The 27573-nt window shown below is 38.7% G+C and overlaps 1 protein-coding gene across 2 annotated transcripts in view; it reads left to right on the top strand.

Annotated features, from left to right (window-relative positions):
- The first annotated feature begins 11356 nt into the window (after positions 1 to 11356).
- Positions 11357 to 27573, top strand: part of AGGF1 (angiogenic factor with G-patch and FHA domains 1) — a 34474-nt gene continuing 18257 nt past the window's right edge. For both annotated transcript variants that reach the window (XR_008547951.2, XM_526886.8), the window contains exons 1-6: positions 11357 to 14070; positions 17512 to 17614; positions 18636 to 18838; positions 19650 to 19814; positions 22620 to 22808; positions 26922 to 27252. Coding sequence is in view for 1 of the 2 variants with exons in the window: in XM_526886.8 (XP_526886.2) it covers positions 13870 to 14070; positions 17512 to 17614; positions 18636 to 18838; positions 19650 to 19814; positions 22620 to 22808; positions 26922 to 27252 (1192 nt within the window). In the remaining variant the exon portion in view is untranslated. The remainder of the gene's footprint in view (positions 14071 to 17511; positions 17615 to 18635; positions 18839 to 19649; positions 19815 to 22619; positions 22809 to 26921; positions 27253 to 27573) is intronic.

Genomic DNA, 27573 nt, shown 5'->3' with positions numbered 1-27573 from the left:
TAATGTACGCATCATATTAAACCATCTATTGTGTAGATAAAACTTTAATAATCAATTAATAACATGTATACATTAATGCCTCATGCTGATGCATAAACCTGAATTTATGGTTCATGATGATGACGATGATGAGACAGTAACATGTGAATTAAGAGCACTGCCTCTGGAAGCAGACTGTCTGAATTTGAATCCCAGCTCTGACTCTTTCTGGCTGTATTATCTTAAGCAAGTTACTTAATCTCTGGACTTCATTTTTGTTCTCTGTGAAATGGAGGTGATGATGATGATGATGGTGATGATGATGATGATACCTATCCCACAAGACTGTTATGATAATTAAATGAGTTAATATCAATACAGTGCTTAAAACAGTGCCTAGCACATAAATAATTATTTTTGAAAAGTAATTAAACCAGCTCCTGGCATGTAGCAAACACTATTTATAAAACAGAACAACAATAATTAATATTCATTGCAAACTTGCTATGTGCTAGGTTCTAAATTTAGAGCTTTCCACACTATTATTTAATCTCCATCTGACATATGAGGAAACCTGAAACACAGAGCGCTTAAGTAACTTGCCTAAAGTCACACAGCTAATGTGGGTAACAGAACTGAGATTTAGTTAACGTGTCTCTGTCTAGAAGTTGTTATTTTACTACATAACACATGTCTGTGTTACAACTAAAGCATTTCACCCATTTATCAAGTTAATTCTGTACTATTTGGAATCCTCTGTAACCCTAATGAGCTACATAAGCATCCAACTTTGTCTTTCTCTTCTAGGGTTTTGGTACACATTCAGATGAATCTTAATTTGTTCATGGCTATTTTATATGCAGACATATTCAATGCCAAATGAAATGCCATGACTATATTTAATAAGTGTATGATGATAATAAAGAAGTTGTTAGGCTTACATTCTGTCCTTGCTCATCAGGAGACTGTTCCAAGAAACTAATCTATAACTTTGGTAATTAAATATTTACTCATCATGATCTCAGATTGAATCCTCATGAACTAACACACGGCGAGAAGTACATATCAATAAACGATGGGATCATGACCAGGATCTTCCTTGAAACAGCAAGAAGGTAAATATGTAGTTGTGGCATTCCAATGTTTCCTTTGAATCATTTTAATTTCCTTTCTTATATTTTTAAATATTTTTATATTATAAGAGAATTGTCAATAACTTGCTCCACCTCAGGGAAAAAAGGGAAGGGAGGAAAGGAGAAGACTCCTACAGAGTTAAATGCTTTCACATTTCTTGATTAATTCAGCACCCTACTCCACCCCCAAGTACAGGTGGGAGATGCTTCCTCACACCCACTCCACTGAGGGTCCAATCTAGGACTCCATCAGTCCTCTCCCTCTCCTTCGGTTCATGAGTGTCTTGGGGTATTATGTGCATTGGGTAGTGAAGCTGGCTCCCCAGCTTCACTAGGGATGAAGTGAGTGTTCCTATGAGTCAGTGGGGGAGGATGCTGGAGGAATGAAGTCCTCGTGGGCACCAAGGGAGGATGGTTACCAGAGTTCCCTGGTGCAGGCAGGGGTGACACTCCCATGAATGAAAGTAGAGCCAACTGCAGCTGATGGCCCAGCTCCCAAGCAGTTCCTGAGCACCAATAGCCCTCATGGTGGTCCCTTATCAGATCTGCCCACCCAGTTCTTCCTGGGCAATGCACTCTCTCTCTTCTTGAACACCTTTTCCTAATGCCCAACCCAGCCCCAAACCCTGTTTCCTCTTTACTGTATCCTCTTGTTTCCTTTTGGTCTTGGAAAAAATTCTTACTTCCTTTAGCTCCTAACCTTCTCTAGGGTACTTCTTGCTTTTCCTCAAACTCTAGTCTTTTGTTCTTTTCTGATAGGCTGATATTCATCAGACTCAGAACCCATTCCTTTCCTTTCAGACAGAATCTAAGGGAAAATGATACTATATTAATTATATGACATAATTGTTATATAACACACACATATATGTATGTATACACACACACACACACACACACACACACACACACACACACAGTGAGAGAGAGAGAGAGCCTTGCTTTGTCACCCAGGCTGGAGTGCAATGGGGTGATCATGGTTCACTGCAGCCTTGACCTCCCAGGCTCGGATGATCCTCCCAAGTAGCTGGGACCACAGGAGTGCAGCACCATACCTGGCTTATTTTTAAAATTTTTTAAATTATTATTTGTCTCCTTATGTTGCCCAGGCTGATTTCAAACTCCTGGGCTCAAGTGATCCTCCTACCTTGGCCTCCCAAAGTGTTGGGATTACAGGCATGAGCCACCATGCCTGGCCAACATATAATTATTGTCGTAATATTTTATAATATTTGGACATTATATTGTTAAATTATTATAATTGTTATAATATTATTATTATTATAACAGTATTCTATAACACTTGTTATAATATTGTAACATGTCATCACCTTATAAACTGTTTTAATATTTATTATATTATTATAATATTGTTATAATGTTATAAACATTAAAATATAAATTTACTTTAAAATCATATACCTAGTTATTATTATATTAAAATGGTTTGAACATTCCTATCTTTCTACTCTAACTTGTGTGAATGTAACTGCTCCAGGGAGATCGTCTGAGTGTGGGGGAATTGTGGAAAGGTTCTGAGCACATTTTGTTTACCTAGTAAGGAGAGGGTGTTTATTTTGTCCTGAAATAGATATTTCAGGTATCTATTTTGATCCTCTGAAAGAAAATTTGCATTGCTTTTTTTTACGTCTAGTTAGTATAACCAAAGAAATTGTTGCAAGACTTCACTTACTCTATTTTCTCTAATAATCTGTAGCATGTTTGTCCTTTAAACATAACTCCCATGACATTCTTAGACTTGTGCTTCTATAGAATAAATTGCATTCAATGGATGATATAGTTCTAATGCTGGTAATCTTATTTTACAATTGCACTTTTTGTGATTTCTTAATTTGTCTGTCTCTCCCACTAGACTTTAAATGACAAGGACCTAAACCTATTTTCACTCAACCTTGTACCCCTCCCTCTTAGAGCCTTGCACCAGGCCTAGCACACAGTTGGTGTTCCACAAATATTTGTTGAACAAATAAACATTTCTCTATTTTGCCTTCAAACCTTCTTGAAGATTTTATCTACACTTTAGAGATAAGCATGAACAAGAATATCGGTAGAACCATATTAAAGATGTAAGTTTGCTGTGCCACAACTCTCTAGGTCTTACCCAGATGACTTAAGGCTTCATCCCACATGACAGTTTCAGTGATTGGTTATAGCCACCTGGGGCAATTGTGTTGAGAAGGATTATGGAGCCAAGCCTGGGCTCAGAGGGAAAGAGCCAAGTACAGAATGGCTATATCCTTGCTGTGTATGTGCTAATCACACCTCACGTTGACATGATCACCCTGCTGAGAGAAGTGGGACCAAGGAATAATCACACATATCCAGGGTTTCACACAACTTTTTTTAGCTCATAAACTCTGTGAGTTCCACAGTCCTACACCACTTCAGACATCTGTCCATAAGTAACTCGGGTCTTCCTGTGCACCTAGTGGTCTTTCAACTTAATTCAGTAGCAGACGCTCAACACTTACTATCATGGGAATGTGTTGGTGGTGCTCAATACACAGGTATTCTGTTCAGTAATCATTTTAAAAATAAATTTTATTTCTAGGATAGTTTTAAGTTAAAAGCAAATTTTACTACTCATTTTGAAAAGTCTGACTCAAATGGTAATCTGCAAATGTAACCAATTGCAATTTGCATCAACCCATGTAGTATATATATCTGTGCATGCACATACACACACAACCAGTTACCCTCTTCTTTCCACTATCATTACAACTTCTTCTGTATATCACTTCTTGGTTAATAGTTGTCAAAGGGGAAGGAGAAAAGCCCAAAACTTCAAAACACACCAGGAGCATTTTTATGTCATACTGGTTGAAAAATATTCACAAACATTTCTTTCTTTCTTTCTTTCTTTTTTTTTTTTTTTGAGATGGAGTCTAACCCTGTCACCAGGCTGGAGTGCAGTGGCGGGATCTCAGCTCACCGCAATCTCCGCCTCCCGGATTCAAGTGCTTCTCCTGCCTCAGCCTCCCGAGTAGCTGGGATTACAGACACGCACCACTACGCCCGGCTAATTTTTGTATTTTTAGTAGAGACGTGGTTTCACAATGTTGGCCAGGATGGTCTGATCTCCTGACCTCGTGATCTGCCCGCCTTGGCCTCCCAAAGTGCTGGGATAACAGGAGTGAGCCACTGTGCCCGGCCCTTGTTTGTTTGTTTGTTTTTGAGACGGAGTTTCGCTCTTGTTGCCCAGGCTGGAGTGCAATGGTGCGATCTTGGCTCATGGCAACTTCCGCCTACCAGGTTCAAGCAATTCTCCTGCTTCTCAAGTAGCTGGGATTACAGGCACGCGGCACCACGCACGGCTAATTTTTGTATTTTTAGTAGCGACGGGGTTTCTCTATGCTGCTCAGGCTGGTCTGCAACTTCCGACCTCAGGTGATCTGCCAACCTCGGCCTCCCAAAGTGCTGAGATTACAGGCGTGAGCCACTGTGCCCAGTCTCACAAACATTTCTTTACCAAATTTCTGGTAAGTTTTAAGATATTAATTGCTGGAGACTTGTCAATTAATACAACTGTCTTGTGTGGCTTTACAATAGGGATACTGAGACATTCATCAGTTTTAGGCGATTTTGTCATTGTGTAAACATTATAGCGTGTACTTACACGAAGACTTACACAAATCTAGGTGGTATAGCCTACTACTACACACCAAGGCTACATGGTATAATCTGTTGCTCCTAAGCTATAAGCCTGTACATCATGTGACTGTACTGAATACTGTGTAAACATAGAAAAGTTAATGCATTGTGCTATGACATTACAGAGGCTACAACATCACTAGGTGATAGGAATTTTTCAGCTCCATTATAGTCTCATGGGATCACTGTCATATATATGGTCCATCATCAACTAAAATGTTATTTGGTGTATGACTGCACTTGACTTCTGGGGAAAAGGTTGGAGGACATAAAACTTTCACTCTGAGCCAACTGATATATTTCTTAACTGAAAGGTTTCCTAGGTCATCCACACAGAGGAAGAACAAAAGATGGTCAGGAAGAACCCTGCATGTTCTCAAATCTTCCACAGCTAATGGAAGTAGCACCAGGAAGCCAGAGGTTCTTAAACTTACTCTTATTTTATCATAATATCAGCAATTATTCCTTCAGTTGGAATTCTCTTAAAGTGTTCCTAGAGGACAGTACAGTAAATGCTTCACCTAAAAGTTAGGTTAGTAAAAATTACTAAGATGTTTAACAAAGTAGAGATGTTTAACAAAGTAGATAAACTACATTAAAAAAGACTATGTCATTTAGGCATTACATTAGGCTGAATGAAATAAAAACCCTGCTATGGTGACTTAATCAAGAGGAAGTTCAGAAACAGGTGGTTCACAGTGACATTAACATCCCAGGATCCTCCCATCCTTCTGGTTTGCTTTCTTTAGGGTGTGGTGTTCATCTCACAGTCAGGAAGTGGCTTCTCCACCTTGAGCATAATGTCCATCTTTCAGGTAGGGAGAAGAAGAAGAAAGAGAAGGGCAAAAACAAAAGACTGAATCTATCTTTTTTAAACAGGTGATATGGTTTGGCTCTGTGTCCCCACCCAAATCTTATCTTGTAGTTCCCATAATTCCCACGTGTTGTGGGAGGGACCTGGTGGGAGATTATTGAATCTGATCGTTTTAAAAATGGGAGTTTTCCTGCACGGTTTCTCTCTTTTGCCTGCTGACATCCATGTAAGATGTGACTTGCTCCTCCTTGCCTCCTCCCATGATTGTGAGGCTTTCCCAGCCACGTGGAACTGTAAGTCCAATTAAACCTCTTTCTATTGTAAATGGCCCAGTCTCTGCTATGTCTTTATCAGCAGTGAGAAAACGGACTAATACAACAGGAAACTATAGCTTTTCCAGAAACCTTGCCTGTAGTCTACTACTTATATACCTCATTGGCCAAAACTTTGACATATGGTCACCTAGCTGCAAACAAGAGTGAGAAATGTAGACTTTAGCTAGGTGCATTGCTACCCAAAACGAAATTCAGGTTCTCTTGTCAGAAAGAGGAAAATATGGCTGTTGGGTTGACAACTAGCGGTGCCTACCACAAAGACACTTTTTAAAATTGCAGCCAGAAAGGGCTTAACTCCCAGGAACCTTGGAGACTGTGAGAAAATGAAATAATTTAATATCTTGAACATAATTATTTACAGCCTCAGGCTCATGTTCAGGTTCAGGCTGAGGGCAAAGATATGACCTTTGCTCCCACCAGCAGGCAATTAGACATAGTTGAGCAAGGGCTAGCTTGAGTGATTTTTAAAGAACTAGGCAGGCACCTTCCTGCTTATGCTGTAGGATACCTGAAAGGCACCAGCAAGCAACGAACAACCTCAGAAGAATTTAACAATGATTGCTGATTTTTGTATTTTGTATCCAATTTTAACACTAAAAAATTCCTGTTGGAATGGGCCAGTTGCATTCAAAAAAGCACAGTTCAAATAGCCAAAAAAACTTTTTAAAATAAAAAATCCAAACTGACTTGGCATTTCTTGAGAACTATTAAAAGGGCACCATTTCGCACTGCCCAGTAACCCTTCTTACATCCCTTATTCTCTCCTCTCCCATTCACTCACGCATTTTGTTGTATCTTACAAAAATATTAATCCATAATGAACTAGAATTTTTAAAAACATCCTCACCACAAAGAGTTTAAGTACTGCTCTAGTATGAACCATTGATTTTGCCTTCTAAAGACCTAGAATTGGTCCAGTGGGACAGACTGTCCTTTGAGAGTTTGAATTCTTATTATTAAGGGAGAGTAGAAGGGAGGAGGACTTGGGAAGATTCGTAACACAGCAATGTTTTAACTCATTATACCATCATAAAAGGAAGGTACAAAATGTAAGAATTTTAGCTGGGGGTGGAGAATAGTGTCTTACTTAGCTTCCTCTGGCTTCCTTTACCATCACTCCAGTGTTTTAATGTTATATCCACCCATTTTTTTCTTGGGCCTCCAGGGGAGGAAACGGGTAATGGTCAATTGACCAAAAGTAATATGGGGCAATAAATCAGAACAATTGAAATGCTATGGTTCCCCCAGATATTCTCCTGTGGCATCAAAAAGTTGAATCAGGTAAGGAAAAGTTGGCTACCCACCATATCCAATATAAATTATGACAGGTGGATATTAATTAAATATAAATTGATGACAGTTTAAAAGAAATCGGATATAAATCAGCTTTTATTGAATTGACAATATTCCTCTGTTGTGGAATATTATAATATCTCAGGCATTTGAACTCCAGCCTGATTAAATTCATAGGCTCCTGGAATGGCTCTAGATCAGATTGAGTATCAATTAGCTATTGCTGCATACTAAACACCCCAAACCTCAGTGGCTTTAAACAACCATCCTTCATTATTTCTCACAAGCCTAGGGGTGATGTGTGGGCTGGCTGATCACCACCACCAGGATTGCTAATGTGTCTGAGGGTTTCCTGAAGTCTCTGCTCTAGCCTGGACTTAGCTGGAGCATCTAAGCTAGGAGAGGTCTGCTCCCTGTATTATTCATCTTTCTCCTGAGACCAGCACACATGCCTGGGTATGTTCTTCTTGTGGCAATGGCAGGAAATCCAGAGGGCAAGCAGAATCACTAAGGCCTTGGGACTTAGGCTTAGATGTGCCACTCTTCTGGCACATCACATCATTCTGCTGACCAAAGCAAATCACATGGCCAAACCAGCTCAAAGGTGAAGGGGAGATTCTTCCCTTTTAGTGAGGAAAACCACAAAATCACATGTCAAAGGATGAGGAAGAAGACCGATAAAGAACTGGGGCCATTCATGCAATTTCCAAAGTGTGATGGTTAATTTTATGTGTCAGCTTGATTGGGCCACAAGATGCTCATTTATCTCCTTCAATATTATTTCTGCTGTGTGTGTGAGGTTGTTTCCAGAAGACATTTGAATTGCCAAACTAGGTAAAGCAGATGGCCCTCCCCAATGTGGATGGGAATTCTCCAACCCACTGAAGGCCTGAATAGAAGAAAAAGACAGAGTAGAGTTGAATTCTTGCTCTGCCTGACTGCTTGAGCTGGAACATTGATCTTCTCCTGCCCTTGGCACTCCTGGTTGTCAGACCTTCAGACTTGGATTGGAATCTATACCATTGGCTCCCTGGCTCTCATGCCTTCAAATGACACCACGGGCTTTCCTAGGTATCCAGCTTGCAGACAACAGATTGTGGGACTTCTCAGCCTCTATAATCACTGAGCCAATTCCTTATGATAAATCATATGACAGCCAGGCACGGTGGCTCACACCTACAATCTCAGCACTTTGGGAGGCCGAGGCAGGTGGATTACCTGAGGTCAGGAGTTTGAGACCAGCCTGACCAACATGGTGAAACCGTGTCTCTACTAAAAATACAAAATTAATTGGGTGTGGTGACAGGTGCCTGTAATCCCAGCTACTCGGGAGGCTGAGGTGGGAGAATTATTTGAACCCGGGAGGCCGAGGTTGCAGTGAGCCGAGATCACACCACCGCATTCCAGCCTGGGAGACAGAGCGAGACTCCATCTCAAAAAACAAAACAAAACAAAATAAATCATATGACACTGAAGTTACAGAAATCACTTTTCTAATTTGAATCATTTTTTTAAAACAGAGAGATTTCACATAAAAATCCTGATTGATTTTTTTTTTTCGAAAAATCAGAAGCTTTGCAACACAGGGTCCACATTCCCATATGTCTCCACAGTTCGCAGGAGCTGAGTAGCAGCTGCCCTGTCCATTCATTTGCTTTATCTCCCTAGCCCTTGGAGCCATTTGAGTTTGCTTTACACAGTAGTAGTTCTACAGCCAGATCTGTTTCTCAAGCTTCAGATAGGCTTCTGCAGTGCTCACTATTTACTGAACACCTCAAATTCAATATAATTAACAAAATCGAAACTAAAGCGTCCCTTCCTCCTCATGCAACATACTCTTCTCCAATAGTCCCTATCTTCCTCGTCCAAGCTAGAAACCTATTCATCACTTTGACTTTTCTTTCCCTCTCTAATATACTTCAGTATACAATTTTATTCACAATAAAACTACGGTGTGTCTAGGAAATAACCTAAGAAAGAATACCCAAGACCTTTCCCGAAACAAGTGTTAAAATTGTACTAAAGTCCAAGAAAAATATTAAGCAAAAATGTATGTGAATTGACTATCTAAATAAAGTTTTATGTTAATTCCCCTAAATAAATCTATACATTCAATGTAATCTTAATAAAAATCCCATTGGATTGTTTGAGGAACTCAACGAACTCATTCTAAAATTTATATGGAAAAATAGAGGTTTATGAATAAGCTGATTTTGAAAAAGAAAAACAAAATAGGGCCTTGCCCTACCAGTTAAGGCATACTAAAGAACCTAAGTGATAAAAACAGAGTGGCTCTGGCATGGGAGCAGACTAATAGACAAGTGGAAAAGAATGGCGAGCTCAGAACTAGGCCCATATATAAAGATGGGAACCTGATGGAAGATGATGGTGGTACTACAAAGCAATGCAAAGGGGATGGTCTTGAGAAAACTAGGTCATGTCTGAATACCCCCAGCTGGAATAGAGAACAAATGTGAAAGTTCAAATTATAAGATCAATAGAAGAAAATATGACTTGGGGTAAGGAAAGTCTTCATGAAACCCTACACTGTAAAGCCAAATAAAATTTTAAAAAGTAAAATAAAATAAAGACTGATTTCACGACATACAAATTAAGAATTCCTGGCTAACAAAGAACACTGGACAAAGCTAACAAATATATGACAAACTGGGAGAAGATATCTGTAATATCTAAAACTGATAAAGAAGGAATACCTTGTTTATATAAAGAACTGCAAAATAACAAGAAAGAAATGGGCAAAAAGATATGGATAGGCAATTCACAGAAAGGAAAGGACATATAGCCATTTCAACATATATACATTTCAACAAATGTATGAGATTCTCTAGTAATCAGAGGAGTATCAATTAAAACAGCAAGGAAATAGCTCATTATATTCATAATGGCAAAAAGTACAAAAATGGTTCATATCATTTATTGGAGAGGATGTGGGAAAAAAACATTACAAAACAAAATCAAATCGTGAAGGGTGTCAAGTAGAATGCTTTTTTAGGGCAGCGCCTCTGCCCACTATGCTAAGTACCTCTTAGATCTGAAAACTAGGTGTGGCAAAGACTGCTATTTACATACTCAACATGAATTTTGCCCTTCTTCCTTACTTGTAGAACCCCTATATTATTAGGAGAATAATGCGTCTAGCTTAGAAAAACACACATATACACATAATTCCCAGCCCCACTTGCAGCAAGGGGTGGCTATTGATAGGTAGACAGGAACCATTGGGTGGGGCTTTGGGAAAGTCCTTTCATCCCTTGCCATCTTGCACCATGGATCGACCTGGAGGCTCTGGAAACATGCTCCGAGAATAGCAGAGCAGAAAGACATACCAAGCCTGGGTCCCTGAAGAACTGTGGAGTCACTGGCCATGGACTGCCCCTCTCTAGGCTTCTGTAATGTAACAGGATAACACCCTAATTTGTTTAATAAGCCACTATAGACCACCTCTGATACTAGCACCTTAATGCAATTCCTGATATTCAAGGCTTTTTCTAAAAAAAAAAGTCATTCTTTTCTAATGGTCAGAGGTAGGATACAGACTGGTATTACAAGGTAAAGATAACTTAGCCTTGAACAGATTAAGACAAATAAGAGGAGCACTGCTTCAAGTAGCAGTTAATAAGCTTATTTATTTATTCTCCAGTTAATTACTAAAAACTGAAATATCATCTTAAAGATACCTTTCAAATGGTATTTATGGAATTTCTTATCCCCTAAAGAAAATAGGTGGAGAAAGTAGAAAATAGCATCTTTTTAAAAGGACTTCAATATGTTCATTAATGGAGTCATAATGCATCAAGGGAAGTCAGAAATTTTTTGCAATACATCTTTTTTTTGCATCACACGGGACATACCATATCTTCTCACTAAACTTCCTTTGATGGCTTAAGATTACTCTTGACATGACAATAAGGTAGAATCTCTATGTTTCCAGATACAGTGCCTTGTGAAGAACTCTTCAGGCCTAAGGAGGAATGTGTACAGGCCCTAGAGAGGGCAGGTCTCTGCTGGAAAGCTCACTGTTTATGAATAATCTAGTGGGCAGTGCACAAGACAAAAATACATACAGAGCCATATTTTAAAATTTAGATTTTATTATTATTTATGTATGGTGAGGCCAACAGATCAGGAGATGGTCTGCTATCAAAAAGACAGTTTATTATTCACCCAGCCCAAGAGGAGGATGCACACCAAGCCACACAAGGCAATGTGGAGAAGCACTAAGGTCCAAAGGAGGCAGAAGGAGTGGGAGGAAACATGGCAAAAAACATTATGTGATTTTTGCAGGAAGGAATGGACAAATCAGGATAAGCAGGTTTAGTTTGCATAATTTCAGTGGGATCTGAGATGTAGGAGTTGTTCCTAGTTGTCTGGTACTTTGCCCTGGAGTGATTAGGGCAGGGGAATATTGGCATGGAGTGTAACAGCCTGATAAAGAAGGTAGATGATAAGTGAGTTGTTTGCTATGTCTAGGAATTAGCTAACCCTTGGAGGGGTTATCTCCCTGGTCAGGAAGACCCCAGATGCCAGAGCATCAAGAATACAAAAAATAAGAAAATATAGTTAATGGAAGTGGCCACTGATCTAAGACACCAAACAGGATTCTCTTGTTCAGCTGTGTTCAGCATTTACGGATACTGCTCTGTGACAGGCACTGTGCTGGGCCCTGAGAGAGGAGCATCTGCATGACACAGCTGCTGACCTCCACAAATCTCAGGCCCAGGACTCTGAGCTCATGATCTAATTCTAAATGACTTTGGCAAAGGAAGGAAGTGTGTTCCAAAGAAGGGCTCATCAGTTTAAATGTTGGCAAACCAATGCCAGGGTCATGCAGACAAAAGACCAAATAAATGCACCAAACCAGAGCATTTTTCTCCCCTTTTCCACAGAATATTGTCTCTCTCTTATTTTCCCACCAGGGATGCTCCTTTTTGCGACTCAGACCTAATGTACTTGCTCTATTTTCCCAGGGGGTCTAAACTCAGGAACCAGAAGAATGACTAAATGAGAAATAAAAGTAAACTTCTGAGCCCCTGAACTGACTGAATAGACCCATTGTTCACTACATAGAAAGCCAGTCATTGAGACAAGGAGTATTGCCAGGGAAGAAGGTTCTATTTGGGTGCTGCAGCCAAGGAGAATAGGAAATCAGTCTCAAATCCATCTCCTCAACCAACTAAAATTAGAGGTTTATATGGCAAGGGAGAAATGTGACTACATGTGAGAAAACAGGAATTAGTGAGCGGTAAGGATGAGGACTTGTTCAACAGGCAGCAGGTGGCTGGTTAGGCAATCATGATGGGTGAGGGGTATGGTGCCTCATTGTCCAGATGCAGTGATCTGGTAAGTTTCAATTCCTTGATACTATCTGGGAGGCCTCATGGTTGGTTTCCCAAGAAAGGAACTCAGATAAGAAAGATGTAACTTTCTGAAGTTTTAAGACTGGGAGGGTAAATTTCCAGGTTTATTCAAAAGAAACCATAAACATCAGTTCTATAGGACAGTTGGGCTGATTTCACACCAACCAGCATTCCTTCCTGATAAGAGACCACCAACCACAGAGAAGTTCTGGCCAATCTACCAGGGACTAACAGTGAGGGTTTTCATGTCCTCTGCTTTGCCATTTGACATCGGAGGGCTGAAAACTTCACACTGGGATCATGCTAACACCACCATTTTTTGAATATGGGTCCCATAGAGAGGCAGGAAGCTTAATTGTGCATGTGCATATTTCTCCTTTCATAAATATTCATGAATCCTCCTACAGCTCATTGAATATATTTGGCCACCCTGCTCAGCATAAATTTCTGTTCCCTTTGTCCTTCCTTCCAAGTGTCTGTTCTCAGCTTCTGACCAGAGGCTATGCTTCCAAGCCTGTCAGAAAGGCCACCCTGCAGGCTGTAACCCTTCATGAGAAATAAAGCCCTTTTCTAAATTTATTAACCTCCTCATTCTTCAGTTGACATAAGTAGAGCATCATAGTCCCCACAAATCATTTCTGGGATACTCTGTTCTTATTTGTAAAACAAGGAGATAGGAAATGCATGCTATACTAAAAGTTTGTTCAAAGAACATCAGCACGTGCAAATGTCTGGGACCACAGGCTGCAAGCCTCCCTATCGCTCTTAGGGCTTCGGTAGCCACATTGCCACAGCTCTCCACGCCCTCAGGTAACGCCCCTCCGCAGGCCGAGACGTCGGCACGTACACCGTCAGGTCTTCCCGCTTTCCGTCGCTTCCTGTTCCGTCTTGGTCCCGCCTGCCGCTGGCGCCGTTGTTTCCGGCTCAACTGGGGAGCTGCTGGAGCTCTTTTGGCCTCTGGTTTTCCGACTGCTTATCCGACGCTCCTCCCTCTGTCTCTGTAGCTGGAGGAGGTAGTTTCCAGGAAAGTTTTCCGGTTTGCAGGCCGCGCACATCGGGCAGGGGCCATCCTCGGTCCCCTTGCTCGCAGCCCCGTTCGGCTACAAGTGAGTTTCAGGGCGTCATGGCCAGGGGCCACCGCGGCCAGCCGGGTGTGAGGCTGCCTTTCGCTGCCCGCGCGCTCCAGTGGTCTCTGGGTCCGCCGGCGTCCGTTTCGGCCTGAACGCAGCCCCTCCGCGGCGACGAGCAGTCTCGCGCCGGAGCTCATGGCCTCGGAGGCGCCGCGGTCGCCGCCGCCGCCCACCTCCCCCGAGCCTGAGCTGGCCCAGCTAAGGCGGAAGGTGGAGAAGTTGGAACGTGAACTGCGGAGCTGCAAGCGGCAGGTGCGGGAGATCGAGAAGCTGCTGCATCACACAGAACGGCTGTACCAGAACGCAGAAAGCAACAACCAGGAGCTCCGCACGCAGGTGCGCGGTCCTCCTCAGCCCCGCGCCCCATCCAGCCCAGGCGAGGCCTTCGAAGCCCCTGATAGCCTCGGAAGGGGTCCCTGGCAGGGGCTCAGAACTACTGTAGAGTACTTGAAGTAAATAAGTAGAAGCTCAGCGCAGTTACAATTCCAAGTACCTTAGGAGCAAACCTGAGTTCAGGTTACTTGATTTAAATCAATGTCTCGCGGCTGGCGTGAATTGAACTTAAGTACTGTGGCTACATTGTCTTCATTCTCACTTGACCTAACATCCCATTGGCAGTAGGCGCATTTACTGTAGATCACATTTGAGTTTATTAAAATGCTGGACTTGAGTCAGAATCCCATCTCTGCTATTCACTGGATGTGTAAACTTATATACCGAGTCTCAGTTCCCCATTAAATGAGAATGATAGCTCACAGTTGTAAAGGTGAAGTAAAACAAACAATTTTACAAACTTTTGAACGCTATACCTGTGTAAGGTTGCTCTTCTGGGCGTTTATCATCTTCGGCTTTCTTGTGGAAGTAGGGACGATATATAACTGCTTTTGTTGGAGACGTTAAGCAGCTTATTTCGTTTCCAAGATAGATAGTAGGGGCAAATGTTAATACTTAAACTGTCACATTAAAAACAACCTTGGCTGGACGCGGTAGCTCACGCCTGTAATCCCAGCACTTTGGGAGGCCGAGGCGGGCAGATCACCAGGTCAGGAGTTCGAGAGCAGTCTGGCCAACATGGTGAAATACAAAATTTAGCCGGGCGTCTCTACTAAATGCAAAAATTAGCGGCGTGGCGGCGGGCACCTGGAATCGCAGCTAGTCGGGAGGCTGAGGCAGGAGAATTGCTTGAACCTAGGTGGTGGAGGTTGCAGTGAGCCGAGATCGTGCCACTACACTCCAGCCAGGGCGACAGAGTGCAACTCTGTCTCAAAATAAAAACCCAAAAACCAAGAGCATAGTATTTTTTTCTACCTTGTTGGCAGGCCCTCTCTGCCAACAGATTATTTCCACATAGTAACTAGTTTTAATTTGACCGTTGTCTAGTCCTTCATAATTTATTGGTGGTTTCCTAAAACCAGTATATAGGCTGAACACTGAAACGTCATCAGACTTCTTTGTTTTGTTACCAAATGGACTATGAAAATAACTGCTGAGTTGCAATGACTTTGTATGACCATTATATGGAGTTCCTGACATGACATTATTGGAAAGTTTTTGTTTAGTCAATTTAAACTCCTACAGTGTGTAATAACTATGCTAGGAAAATACAAATATGGTAAAAAAAAAAACAAACAAACAACAGGGAGAGGTGGCTGGGCGCGGTGGCTCACGCCTGTAATCCTAGCACTTTGGGAGGCCGAGGCGGGCGAATCACGAGGTCAGAAGATCGAGACCATCCTGGCTAACACAGTAAAACCCTGTCTCTACTAAAAATACAAAAAAAATTAGCCGGGCGTGGTGGCGGGCGCCTGTAGTCCCAGCTACAGGCTGAGGCAGGAGAATGGCCTGAACCCGGGAGGCGGAGCTTGCAGTGAGCCGAGATCGCGCCACTGCACTCCAGCCTGGGCGACAAAGCGAGACTCCGTCTCAAAAAAAAAAAAAAAAAAATATGGGGAGACGGGAGCAAAATATGACAGCCTTTTTTACATGACAGCCTTTTGAAAAGCTCCTTTATAATTCTAAATTGTTGAAGTACTGCTTGCATTAGAGATTCTAAAAGAAAACGTTTTTTGCTAATCTTCAGAGAGCCAGCATTTTGGTGTTACTGTTAATTTGATAAATCAGACTAAATGATGGGACTTTGTGAACAGATCCTTTATTTCTTACAGAAAAGAATGTTTTTATGCTAATATTTTGAGAGGTCAGCAATTCTCCCTAAATAATTAGAAAATTTAAGAGCTATCAATTCCCATTCATGTTATCTAATATCATTCAATGTTCACGTGGATTTAGTTATTAAATGTTAATGCCTCTTATAAGCTTTAATACACTTTTAAAAAATAGTAGTTCTGTGACTAAACTGCAGCAGAAGCGAACAGAAGGTAATTGCCTGAGAGGATCATCTGTCCTCTACATGCCTCCATTTTAGTCCAATATTAAAAATTTAATCTCATAGAAAGTCTTGACTCTACTTTGGATAGTGATAACTCCTTACTCTCCTAGTCAGCCTCCCTTGGTTGGGGAGAGGGTGGATTCGATTAACTGTCATTCCAAATTACTGAATGTGTTTTATTTGGAGCAGTTAAAAAGTTTTGCTTGAGAATGGTAACTGGAGAACCATAATATGTATAGGGTTTGTACAAGACCCCAAAATAGCCTTGTGCAAATTACTTTGTCTTGTCTGATATTTTATGTGTAAAATTGGGGTTAGGACAACGAATATTTCAGGTGGTTTTGTGAATTAATGAGATGTTATCTAAAGCATCAAGTATAGTGCCCAGCATGTAGTCGATACTAAGTAATCTAATTCATAGTGATAGGGACAGTAGCCAGAGCCAGGATTTAGGGCAAGGCAATCAGGCTCCTAGGGCGAGGAATTTAATGGGGCACTAATTCCCAGCGATGAACTCTGTACTTGCATGAATCAGAGGAGCGCCTCAAATTTTTCACGATCAGTGTCTTGCTTCCCTCGCTGTAGTTCCTGCCCTAGTATTAGCAACAGATCAGTTTTATCACCTTTCTCTGTTTAAGCTTTATGTATCATTAAATAAATATTTAAAAGCTTGTTTTTTAGTTGGTTTCTTGTGTGTAGTAGACATTGTCTCACATTGAGGTCCTCTCAGGCTGAGGTGTATTGACTGAGGCAGCGTATTGACCGAGGCAGCATGTTACCTGCTTTTGGGCACTTCCACACACTTGTTTCTCTCTGTCCTATGTAGTAGCATCCTTTTAAGGGTATTTTAGTGTGTGAAGTACATGGAGGACAGATGCCCCTCTCAGGCCGTCACCTTCCCTGTTCTCTTCTGCTACAGTTACTTAATTATAGGACTACTGTTTAATGAAAAAATGTATTAAAGCTTGTAAGTGGCATTAACATATTCAGGTGGATAGTTAATTCCCAGTGGAGAATACCAAATGAGTATTAGATAATCCAGTAGGGATGAGACTTTGTAAATTTTGAATTTTTGAATTCTTTAGAACTGACTTTAAAATGTTAACATAAAAGCATTCTTATTTGTTAGAAATAAAGGACCTTGTTCACAAAGTCTCATTATTTAGTTCGATTTTTGGAGGAGATATTTGGACATTTAGTAAGAGAGATTAGGAATAAAAATGTCTTTTAAATGTATAAAGTAAAATAATAATTTTAGCTTTTCTGAAAGGGAAACTTGCTGCTCTTGACATTTCTCTAAAACAATTATTTGTAACGGTAGGAGACTGGTATATATATTATTAGATTGTTACATGATTTCTTTTTCCTAAAGCCTTGTTTTCTCTCAGGTGGAAGAACTCAGTAAAATACTCCAACGTGGGAGAAATGAAGATAATAAAAAGTCTGATGTAGAAGTACAAACAGAGAACCATGCTCCTTGGTCAATCTCAGGTATTTAGCTTATAGTGAGGATATGCTAACACTGTTACATTCAAATCATGCTAATGTTGAGTTTTCTTTTAATTTAAAATAAACAAAGATCAAGGTAAATGAGAATTGTTAATACTGTTGACGTCTCTCCATATGATAATGGTATTTTCGGATAATCAATTTGTTCTTCTGGAGGAAAAAGTAGAAATGTATTGTCATTCCTGTGATTTCTATAATGTTGCTAATGTTTTCAGTGGCACACTCACTGAGTAATTTTTGGCAGGCAGTTAGCCATCTACTTCCGTATCTGCCTTCCTTGTGACCAGGGGCATTTGTTTTCTTGTTGATGTGTTCTAATTAGAATTATGTATAGTATCAGTCTCTCATCCTTGTGGGAATGGTGAGCCCACCACCATGGCCTTATGAATGGCATTATGTTATAAGGCAAAATAGCTGAGATACTGAGTTTTAATATATATGTGTCACAAGAAGAAATCATCTTTCCTATTAAGTTTTGCCTTGCTTCAGTCAGGACATAATTTTTGGCTAAATTGCTAAACATAGCAATAGTGCTAACCTTTCTTATCTGCATGATATGTTTTAAAAAGTCTGCATGGGGAGAGAAATTTGCCAAAAAATAAATCAATCCCTAATTCCTTGCCTTTATTTCATTATCAGTTGATAAGCAACAGTATTAAGGTATCCAGTTGGAAGTTAAGAGTTAAGTTTTTTAAATAGAACACAACCTATCTACAGATTTTTATTTTACTCTTGCTGTAGAAAATGTAACCAACTTACCTTTTTTTTTTTCTTTTTAACTGACAGCTAGGGTCTTGAAGGAGACATTAGAATCAAAGATACACACTTCTGCAGATTTATCTGTGCCATCTGTTTTAATCTTTTAAAATTTGTACAGTTGTAAAAATCATGATTTATTTGAAGTATGTGCTTTTTGTGTTTAAATGCCAGTGTTTTGTAGTTAAGTCCTTTTTATATACATTATTCTAATATGATATGATTTCACTTCATTTTTTTGCTACAGATTATTATTATCAGACGTACTACAATGACGTTAGTCTTCCAAATAAAGTGACTGAACTGTCAGATCAACAAGATCAAGCTATCGAAACTTCTATTTTGAATTCTGAAGACCATTTACAAATAGAAAATGATGCTTACCCTGGTACCGATAGAACAGAAAATGTTAAATATAGACAAGTGGACAATTTTGCCTCAAATTCACAGGTAATAAAATGCTAAACATGAAACTGTTGATGCCCAAGAACCTGTCCTTCTTTGTTGTTATTATGTGGAAAGATAGACTTCTTTGGTCCGTCACAGCATATATAAGGGTTATAAACATTCTTATGTGTAATTATGCAAAGAATGTTGTAGTTTTTCCAAAACCAGAATTAGAACTTCTTCATATATGTAGTGGTTTTCCTACTACATTGTGTTCCAAAATTTTGTGATATACATAAACTAAAACAAAATTTTTCCAGATATTTTGACTGAACAAAAGAACTGTGGACAACAATACCACATTTACACCTAAAAAAATTTTAATGTTCCTTTATGTCAGATACCCTGCCACTGTTCAAATTTCCCTGAATCTATAAATTTGTTTTTATAGTTTGTTTGAATTAGGATCCCTATTGTGTTTGATATATCTCATTTAATCTACAGTTTTCTCCTTCATTTGTCTTTTTGAAATTTTTTTTCCAATTGAACATATAATCATTGAAGAACCTAGATCTTTGTCTTAGCCAATATTTCAGGGTCTGTATTTTGTGGATGGCTTCCCTGTGGCATCATACATTTATTCTCGAATAATTGTCACTCATTTTTAGTGCCTTCAAAACTGGGTCAAAATTGAAGTTACTGACACACTAGTAAATGTTGTAAAAAGTGGTTCAAGTCATAATTGATAGTCATGCTTTTCCATTGTAGAAATTGAAGTGTTACTTAAACATAGTCTCAAGTCTTGAGTTCAGCCAACTTTTTAATTGATATACAGAAGCTTTTGTCTTATTTGGCATGCCTATATCTTTTATAGGAGCCAGCATCTGCATTAGCAACAGAAGATACCTCCTTAGAAGGCTCATCATTAGCTGAAAGTTTGAGAGCTGCAGCAGAAGCAGCTGTATCACAGACTGGATTTAGTTATGATGAAAATACTGGACTGTATTTTGACCACAGCACTGGTTTCTATTATGATTCTGTAAGTATCTCAGACCTTTTTTTTTTTTTTTTGAGACAGAGTCTCCCTCTGTCACCCCGGCTGGAGTGCAGTGGTGTGATCTCAGCTCACTGCAACTTTCACTCCCCAGGTTCAAGTGATTCTTATGTCTCAGCATCCCAAGTAGCTGGGATTACAGGCATGCACCATTACACCCTGCTAATTTTTTGTATTTTTAGTAGAGGCAGGGTTTCGCCATGTCGGCCAGGCTGGTCTCGAATTACATCTCAGACCTTTTAATACTGTATGATACATACTCAGTGCCTGATATCAAATATTAAACCCTAAGCCGAAGTAAGAAAGCAAAAAGCTGCATTTAAAATTATATTTGACTCAAAACTATTTGACAGAAGAATTCTAAAATAGCTTATGATGCTACACTTCTAAGTTTTTAAAATAAGGTTAAGGTTAAAATAAATTTTATTATGATTATTATAGACAATGTTTTGGAGAAGTGTTTATGTATAAAAATAACATACAAAAATACTGGAGCTTTTGTTAATAAAAGCAGATAGTTAACTACATTGTAAATATTTTAGAACCTAAACCAATATTTTTTTCATAGAATTAATAGGGAAGTAAGGTTAATTTTAGGCTTGGGGTGAGAATTTTAAAAATTATATCAAATACTTTATGAATTCATTTTAGGCCACATAAGGAGACTTCTTTCTTGAATTCTTAGTAGTATGTTTATTATTAGCCCGTGTTTTATATCCTGTGCCTTTTAACTATTTCACTTTAAACATTCAGTCTGTTGGCTAGGCATGGTGGCTCACTCCTTGTAATCCTAGCACTTTAGGAGGCTGAGGCAGGTGGATTGCTTGAGTCGAGTGCAAGACCAGCCTGGGCAACACAGTGAGACTCTTTCTATAAAAAATTTTAAAAGTCAGCTGGATGTAGTGGCTCACCCTCTAGTCCCAGCTACTCAGGAGGCTGATGTGGGAGCGTCGCTTGAGCTGGGAAGATGGAGGCTGCAGTGAGCCATGATTGCACCACTGCCCTCCAGACTAGGTGACAGAGTGAGACCCTGTCTCAAAAAACAAGCAAACAAAAATCAATCTGTTAGCAATGAGAACTAGGGAATTAATATGGGATCTAAAATATAATGGACCACTGACTAGGATAGAACCAGAAAATAAAGTTCTTGATTTATAATACAGTGTTATAGCTGTTGAAGTCTAATAATTATATTTCATTGAAGATTTGATGACAATGATAGAACTCAGTCACATACCTCAAACTCAAGAATCTAGTAATGTAATCTGGTTTTCTGAGGAATTATAGAATGTGGTACACAAAAGTGGAGTTGACGTTCATCATTCCTGTTACTGGAACTATTCTTATCTAGAGAACATAAGATAATACTAAATATCTCAATTAACATAAGAGGTGTCATTAGTTTGTCAATCTGCATATGGTAAACTGTAAGTCCTTTGTAAAGAGAGGGTTTTCTTTCATGGGGGTTGCTAATTGACAATGCTAATTAATAACCAGAAAATTAATGTTTAAACACTTATCCAAAGAGAGTAGTTATTTAGTTTCTAGGAAAACAATAGTTTCAAGTAGACATTAGTCTTTGTCAATCTTCTGCCTGTCTTTCTGTATCTTTTCTCTTGACATCAGTTGTTTTGTAAATGGTTAGTACGTTCTGCAGGTTATATTTCTGAGTAAATTAGGAACTTCATTGTGTTGCCATTTTCATTGTGCTAATATTTTAATAAAATTTTTTTTATATTTTGAAAATGTCTATATTTTGGACTGATAAACAGATTTAAAAGGTTTGAATTATAAAAGTTCCATTATTACTAGAAATAAAGAGTGGAAAGCCTCCACTCAGTTTCTTAGTTAAGAGAAAGATGGTGAGAAATCTAAATATTTTTTGTAAGAGATCTGCAAAATGCATGGATTAAAGACAATAAATTGCAAGTGTCAATAGTTAGAAAAATAAATTATTCTTTTTCAGGAAGTTTTAGTTGCTCAATCTCAGTACATTAAAGATGTTTCCGGGTCTGGTCTGCATGGATTTAGGATGTAAATAAAATATAGACTGTTCAATTAAATCTTGGTTTTAGAGTACTGGCCAGTATATCATAAATATGGGTGATTACCTAATTTTATCTTTCTGGTTTTTAAATCTGTAATTTGCCAAATTCATTTTTGCATGGTTGCTTGTAAGTCTTATTTACTATAGAACTGATTAATTAATGGAGACAGTTTATTGATTGCATTTTATAGAATGTTATTTTTTGGTATGCATGAACTTTATTTTCAGAATTTTCTTCACTAATTTTAAGTTATGAACATCAAAAGACAAATCTTTGTTTTATGACATTGAGAGGAGGGTTTAGGGGTTTATACTGCCACACCATTATTGTGCAGTCATTAAGAATCAGGAGTCTAGAATTGCGCTCATATGGTCAGCTTTTTCCTATGCTTGCTTTAGTTTTCATGCCTTTAAAAGTATTATCAATTTTTTTAATGTATTAAGTGGAACCATATGAAATTGCTGTTTATTATAAGTTAAAAGTGGTCAAGTATTGACAATTTTATATGATTAAATTTAATATTTAGATTTACTTGTTTCTCACACTAGGAAAATTAGATCAGTTATTGAATGGTAAAGTATTTTGGAAGATTCAAGCATTTTTTATTGTTATCTTTAATTCATTGTCTTCTGAAAATACTATAGTTGTTCAAAGAAATATTTACCACATTTGAATGTATTTGGCATTTTCGTTGTTTATTTTATCTTACATGAATATAATTTTTTTTTCTTGACTTTCAAAGGAAAATCAACTCTATTATGATCCTTCCACTGGAATTTATTACTATTGTGATGTGGAAAGTGGTCGTTATCAGTTTCATTCTCGAGTAGATTTGCAACCTTATCAGACTTCTAGCACAAAACAAAGTAAAGATAAAAAATTGAAGAAGAAAAGAAAAGATCCAGATTCTTCTGCAACAAATGAGGAAAAGGTAATGTCTTTACAATTTTAAAAATTGACATAATGGTGATAACATGATAATTAAGACAAAATTTTTTATGAAACTGACAATCATTCAATAACTCTGCATTTCAAACATGCCCATTAAGATAACCTAGGAAAGTTTAGATGGAGCAAACATGGACTTTTTCATAAACTCTGTCACTAGAAATAGAAAGCATTTCTTAAAATTTGAAGGAGATAGATTAAGGTCAGATAAAATATCTTGTATATAGTTTGGAAGAAGAATTCAGATCCTCAGTTGATAAGTTGATGTCAATGCACAGTTCATAATAAAAGATAAACGCAGTTTATAGGTAGACATAGATACAGGTTCAACTTTCTTAGTTATGTGGAGCAATTTTTTACTTATTAGGACAATTTTTTTTTTTTTTTTGAGACAGAGTTTCACTCTTGTTGCCCGGGCTGGAATGCAATGGCGTGATCTCAGCTCACTGCAACCTCCGCCTCCCAGGTTCAAGTGATTCTCCTGCCTCAGCCTCCCGAGTAGCTGGGATTACAGGCATGCACCAACACGTCTGGCTAATTTTTTTGTAATCTTAGTAGAGACGGGGCTTCTCCATGTGGTCAGGCTGGTCTCGAACTCCTGACCTCAGCTGATCCTCCTGCCTCTGCCTCCCAAAGTGCTGAGATTACAGGCATGAGCCACCGCACCCGGCCAGGAAAATATTAAAAAAAAAAAAAAAATCCATTGCTGACAACTGTGGAGTGAGATAACATGTTTATTAGGATTAATAGTTTAAATGGCCTGCAAGACAATGGTTAAGAAAGCAATAGTCACATTTAATTTAAAAAAGTATTATGTAGGCTTTCAGATGGTACTTGTAAAGACTAAGGGGAACCCCAAAAATGCTTACGATGATGCAATGTTAAATTGAAAGAAGGAGAATATAAAAAGTTATCAGTGTTCTTTATTTCTACTCTCTAAACAGGTAAGTTTGGTGGTTTATAGGTTATAAAGGAGGCTTGTTTGTTTTATTGATATTTTATGAACTGTGGCAACTATTTGATATCTTACTCTTGAAATTTTATCTCATGGTTTCCTGTCCTGTCCTTTCCTGTCCTATCTCTGTCCTGTCTTGTCCTTCTGTCCTGTCCTGTTCTGTCCTGTTCTGTCCTTCTGTCCTGTCCTGTTCTTTTTTGAGACAGGGTCTTGCTCTGTCACCCAGGTTGAGTGCAGTGGTGCCATCATGGCTCACTGCATCCTCGACTCCTGAGCTCAAGTGATCTGCCTACCTCAGCCTCCCAAAGTGCTGGGATTATAGCCGTGAGCCACTGTGCCAGCCAGTTTTTCTTTTCTTAACCAAAGAAAAATTACTTGATACTAAATTGTAAAGTTCACATAAGGAATTAGGATTCTGTTGGATTTTTTCTGTTCTCTATTTGATTTGTTTCTGTTCTTCTATTTTTTTGTGAACAATACTTAGGAATAGAAGAGTATGTGACTAAAATACTAAAAATCAGTTTTCTGTTTGCTTTCAAGATCTCTGTTTTAATGGCTTGTGCTTGTTACTAGTGGTTTGACTGTTTGAAAGGCTAGGTTGTAGGTCGGGCGTGATGGCTCATGCCTGTAATCCCAGCAATTTGGGAGGCCGAGGCAGGCGGGTTGCCTGAGGTCAGGAGTTCAAGACCAGCCTGGCCAACATGGTGAATCCCTGTCTCTACTAAAAATACAAAAATTAGCCAGGTGTGGTGGCAGATGCCTGTAATCCCAGCTGCTTGGGAGGCTGAGGCAAGAGAATTGCTTGAACCTGGGAGGCGGAGGTTGCAGTGAGCCAAGATCGCACCACCACACTGCAGCCCGGGCAACAGAGCGAGACTCTGTCTCAAAAAAAAAAAAAAAAAGAAGAAGAAGGCTAGGTTGTGAAAGCACCTCTCCCTAACAATAGAAGAAGAAGAATATGTAGGGCTCCTCAAATGGCCTTGCCTGAAAAACTAGAGAATAGAGATGGAAAGCATTCTGTGATATTTTGGTCCAGCCTTGCTCCCATAACTACTCATCTTTGCCATTCTTCTTTGAAAATGTGCGAATTCCAGGACAAGAACTTTTAAGAAAAATCCTGTTGGAATTTTGAGAATTTCCTGAGGATTCTAAAAGGTACCTGTGAGGCCAAGAGAGTATCTTCATCTGTTTTCTTTATTTTTAAAGATATTTTTGAGCCTCACTTTTTGTAGGTTAAGGTTATGTGGAAGGAAGACAGTAGGGGAGATAGGAGTAAATAATTTGAAATATACATATGTGCCTCAGTGCCCATAAATAAGCCCTCCTTTCTTTTCACTTAATGACTATCTAACGTTCTGTACTGGCAAATAGCTTTCCCTGCATATGTTGTTCAGTAAGTAATAAATATACAAGATTGGAAACTGCTTTTTTAAGAGTATGTACAGATAGGGAACTTTTTTGCTATAATTTTATAATGTAAAAGCTCCTCATGGTTTTTCAGCTCCTTGCCCTTGTTCTTGTTCTTGGTGAATTTGTATTGCTAGAAGTGTGTATAATTTATCACACTGTGAATGTTTAGCCAGTCTCCAAGCTGAACTTGTGCTGTTATCAAAGATAGGTATGTGAGGTGGATGGATCATGAGGTCAAGAGATCGAGACCAGTCTGGCCAACATGGTGAAACCCCATCTCTACTAAAAATACAAAAATTACCTGGGTATGGTGGTGCATGCCTGTAGTCCCAGCTACTCGGGAGGTTGAGGCAGTAGAATCTCTTGAACCTGGGAGGTGGAGGTTGGAGTGAGCCGAGATCGCGCCACTGCACTCCAGCCTGGGCGACAGAGCGAGACTCCGTCTCAAAAAAAAAAAAAAAAGAAAAAAGGTGTGTGAGATGCTCTCATATTTTATAAAATAACAGAAGAGCATATGAATTCGCCTCATGTTGCTCTGAGGTAGAAAGAAAAGTGAGAGTGTGTTAGAAACCAAGGGGAAAAAATGGAAAACAATTATTTACTTTTTCTAAGGCTGAAATAATAGATTTGACCATTGTATAACACAGTGACTATTGTTAATAACAATGTGTTGTATTATTGCAAACTGCTGCGAGCAAATTTTAAGTTTCTTACCACAGAAAAATAAGTATTTGAGGTAATGTACATGTTAATTAGCTCAATTTAACCACTGTACATTGTGTACATATTTCAAAACTTCATGTTGTACATGATAAAAATACATCATTTTTGTTAATTAAAAATATATTTGTTCATTTATTATAAGGCATATCAACTATAAATGTACAATAAATAATAAAAGACTTATGCCAGGCAAGTTAAAATTTTGGAATAAGATAGTTAGTTAATTTGTACTTTAAACTTTTATGTATTATCAAGCTGAATCTGAAATACTAAATTTTAGCAAAACTACAATTTTGCTACATATTGAGTACATTTGGATCTTTAAATTCATGTCATAAGTAAAGCTAATTCTGTATTTTATTTGTGTTGACTAGCTAATTGATTACCAGTTTAAAAAGAAAATTTAGAATAGGTATTCTTTAGGCCTGCACTGTCCAGTAAGGTAGCCAGCAGCTCCATGTGGCTGTTGCGCACTTGAAGTTTTGCTAATCCAAACTCAAATGTGCTGTTAAGTGTAAAATACACTCTGGATGTTGCAGACTATGTAAACTATCTCATTAATAATTTTACTTTTTAAATGTGGCTACTAGAAAATGTAAAAGTACAAATATGGTTTGTGTTACATTTTTATTGGACACCATTGGTCTAGGCTATCCCATAGTCCAGGCAGTATGTGATGAGGGCCTGAACTAGGAATGTTAAGACATTGAGAATAGAGAGACAGATTTGGATATATTTTGAGAAAAGTCTGTAGCACTTCATAATTTTATATATGGTTAAGGGGATCTCAGAGATAACTATAGGATTTTTAATTTGGATAATAAGAAGATGGTAATATCATTAACCAAGAAAGGAAATGTGAGAAGGAGAGGGGGAACAGATTGTAACCATTGTTATTTTACTGACATATATCTTCACGAATTCATTGAAACTTGATGTAATGTTATAAGATAGTGATGTTTAAGAGTATTCTCCCCTGTTCCCTCGTATCTACCCACCCTTCTCCAGGATTTGAACTCAGAGGATCAAAAAGCCTTCAGTGTTGAACATACAAGCTGCAATGAGGAAGAAAATTTCGCAAATATGAAAAAGAAGGCCAAAATAGGCATTCATCACAAAAATAGTCCCCCCAAAGTCACTGTTCCAACTAGTGGAAATACTATAGAGTCTCCTCTTCATGAAAACATCTCTAATTCAACATCATTTAAAGATGAGAAAATCATGGAGACTGATAGTGAACCAGAGGAAGGTGAAATTACAGATTCTCAGACTGAGGATAGTTTTGACGAAGACATTACCAGTGAAGGCAATGTAACTGCAGAAGATAGTGAGGATGAAGGTGAGTAAATAATCATTATTTAAGTAAATAGCCCAGTCTGGTAACTATAAAAGAGCAAAACCATTAAAAATGTTAGTGAGTTGTAGTATATCTGCCAGAAAGTAAACATTATTTTAATGATGTTATTGAAAATGTTGTGGGTTGCCACTTGGTTATTCTTAGAGAGTAGGATGTGAATAAATGACTAATACTTAGACCTTCAGAAGGTTTCATTGTATTGAATGGCATAGTCAGTAGAATACAAAGCCAGGTTACCTGGATTCTAATCTTTAAATATAGATTAAGGCTGTTTTAGTGGGTTAGATATTTGTAGTCTACTTT

Source organism: Pan troglodytes, chromosome 4 (genome assembly GCF_028858775.2).
Source record: "Pan troglodytes isolate AG18354 chromosome 4, NHGRI_mPanTro3-v2.0_pri, whole genome shotgun sequence".
Lineage (NCBI taxonomy): Eukaryota > Metazoa > Chordata > Mammalia > Primates > Hominidae > Pan > Pan troglodytes.
Note: the sequence above shows the minus strand (reverse complement) of the source record. Positions and strands in the feature narration are given on the sequence as shown.